Genomic DNA, 2,500 nt, shown 5'->3' with positions numbered 1-2,500 from the left:
ATCAGCGTTAAAATTCCCACCACTGTTCGTCCCTGTTCCGGAGCCCCCATGGAAGTTTCCTTGTGCGTTCGCATTAGCATTTGTCCCCTGTGCATTCCCCACATTAGTTCTGGTGTTCCCGAATCCTGTTGTGGGATTGTTGATTCCGATATTGAAGCCAGGAATGTTCCCGCGATTTCCTCCGACGTTCTGGCTGCCCAGAGGAGAATTGAGATTGCTGTCTAACCCTGAATTGAAATTGTTGTTATTTCCTAAGCGTCCAGCTCCACTGCCAGGCTGATTACCAAGTCCAATTCCAGATGGACTACCAAATCCACCACCAAACCCACTACCTGCTTGATTGCCGATTGCACCGCCAGGTATGTTACCACCAATTCCACTGCCAGGTTGGTTGTCGAATCCTCCTCCAGGTAGATTACCGAATCTACCTCCAGGCTGATTGCCGAATCCACCTCCATTTAGGTTGCCGATTCCACCTCCAGGTTGACTGCCGAATCCTCCCCCAGCTAGATTACCAGTTCCACCTCCTGCTTGGTTGCCAATCCCACTACCTGCTTGGTTGCCAAATCCACCTCCTGCTTGGTTGCCAATTCCACCTCCTGCTAGGTTGCCAAGTCCACCTCCACCTTGGTTGCCAAATCCACCTCCTGCTTGGTTGACAAGTCCACCTCCTGCTTGGTTGCCATTTGCACTACCTGCTTGGTTGCCAATTCCACCTCCTGCTTGGTTGCCAATCCCACCAGCTTGGTTGCTAAATCCACCTCCTGCTTGGTTGCCAATTCCACCTCCACCTTGGTTGCCAATTCCACTACCTGCTTGGTTGCCAAATCCACCTCCTCCTTGGTTGCCAATTCCACCACCTGCTTGGTTGCCAAGTCCACCACCACCTTGGTTGCCAATTCCACCTCCTGCTTGGTTGCCAATTCCACCTCCTGCTTGGTTGCCAAGTCCACCTCCTGCTTGATTGCCAATTCCACCACCTGCTTGGTTGCCAAATCCACCTCCTGCTTGGTTGCCAATTCCACCTCCTGCTTGGTTGCCAATTCCACCTCCTGCTTGGTTGCCAATTCCACCTCCTGCTTGGTTGCCAAGTCCACCTCCTGCTTGGTTGCCAATTCCACCACCTGCTTGGTTGCCAAATCCACCTCCTGCTTGGTTGCCAATTCCACCTCCTGCTTGGTTGCCAAGTCCACCTCCTGCTTGGTTGCCAAGTCCACCACCTGCTTGGTTGCCAAATCCACCTCCTGCTTGGTTGCCAAGTCCACCTCCTGCTTGGTTGCCAAATCCACCTCCTGCTTGGTTGCCAAGTCCACCTCCTGCTTGGTTGCCAAGTCCACCACCTGCTTGGTTGCCAATTCCACCTCCACCTTGGTTGCCAAATCCACCTGCTTGGCTGCCAATTCCACCTCCACCTTGGTTGCCAATTCCACCTCCACCTTGGTTGCCAATTTCACCTCCACCTTGACTGCCAATACCACTTCCTGCTTGGCTGCCAATTCCACCTCCGGAAGTGAAGCCACTGTTTGGACTGTTGCCATTTCCTCCAGCACCAGAGTTGGAGCCAAAATTGCTTCCCGGCCCATTAACATTACCCAATCCTGTGTTCTGACCTCCTGAAGGATTGACACTGGGGTCATTCAAGAGACCAGCTCCTGTTCCCAGGTTTCTTTGGTTATTACCACTGCCACTAGCAGCATTCGGTTGGTTCTGGAAGTTTCCGCGGCCATTTTGCGACAGACCCGGAAAAGCATTGCTATTGCTGACGTCCGAAGAAGCGCCTCTGCCAATTCCAAATTCCCCGTTTCTGTTTGTGCCGAAAGTGTCGAAGGGATTCCTGTTGAGTGACTGACCTCCATTGCCGTTCTCGCCTCCAAAAGTACCTGAGTTTGGATTTCGGCCTCTTGAATTGATGCTTTTCCCACTGCCTGCATTGTTTGCCCCTGGCCCACTGCCCGCTGGAGGAGTCACTCCACTGTCTCCCGCGAAGTTTCCGTTGGCTGCTCTTCCTCTATTACCATTGGGTATTCTCCTACCATTGCCGTTGACTCCACCTGGTGAATTACCATTGCTTCCTAAGTTGCCATTACCTCCTAAGTTACCATTACTCCCTAATGTACCATCGCCTCCTCCTAGAAAATCCCCATTCACTCCTCGTGCCCTGTTCCCATTGGCACCTGCCCCCGGCCCTCCACCATTTCCACCAACCCCCGTCCCTGCCCGATTTCGTAGGTTGCTTCCACCGTTGCCTGCATTGCCCTGCTCCCCGGGAACCCTGAAATTGACCGTGCGGAGGGGATCAACGCCTCCCTTGGGCCCGTCCGGCACAGTGGCAGAAGGGTCATTGAATCCCGGGAAGAACCCGGCTGAGTTGATTCGGGGTGGTTGGTCTAAAGGATAATCATAGTCTATAGTAGGACCTGGGCGATTCCTGCGGTTCCCGCCCCCTCCTCGGGTGGGGCTGTCAAGGTCACTCGCATGGAGGATGTGCTTGAGTCCTCCT

The 2,500-nt window shown here is 53.7% G+C and overlaps 1 protein-coding gene across 1 annotated transcript in view; it reads right to left on the bottom strand.

Annotated features, from left to right (window-relative positions):
- Positions 1-2,500, bottom strand: part of LOC125036234 (uncharacterized PE-PGRS family protein PE_PGRS54-like) — a 9,502-nt gene that overhangs the window by 3,136 nt on the left and 3,866 nt on the right. The window contains exon 2 of the mRNA XM_047628700.1: positions 1-2,500. This exon is cut by the window's left edge and continues 3,136 nt beyond it; it is cut by the window's right edge and continues 108 nt beyond it. Within this exon, the coding sequence (XP_047484656.1) occupies positions 1-2,500 (2,500 nt within the window).

This window comes from Penaeus chinensis, chromosome 20 (genome assembly GCF_019202785.1).
Source record: "Penaeus chinensis breed Huanghai No. 1 chromosome 20, ASM1920278v2, whole genome shotgun sequence".
In the NCBI taxonomy this organism is placed as follows: Eukaryota; Metazoa; Arthropoda; class Malacostraca; order Decapoda; family Penaeidae; genus Penaeus; species Penaeus chinensis.
The sequence above is the reverse complement of the archived record's forward strand: the minus strand, read 5'-3'. Positions and strand labels throughout refer to the sequence as shown.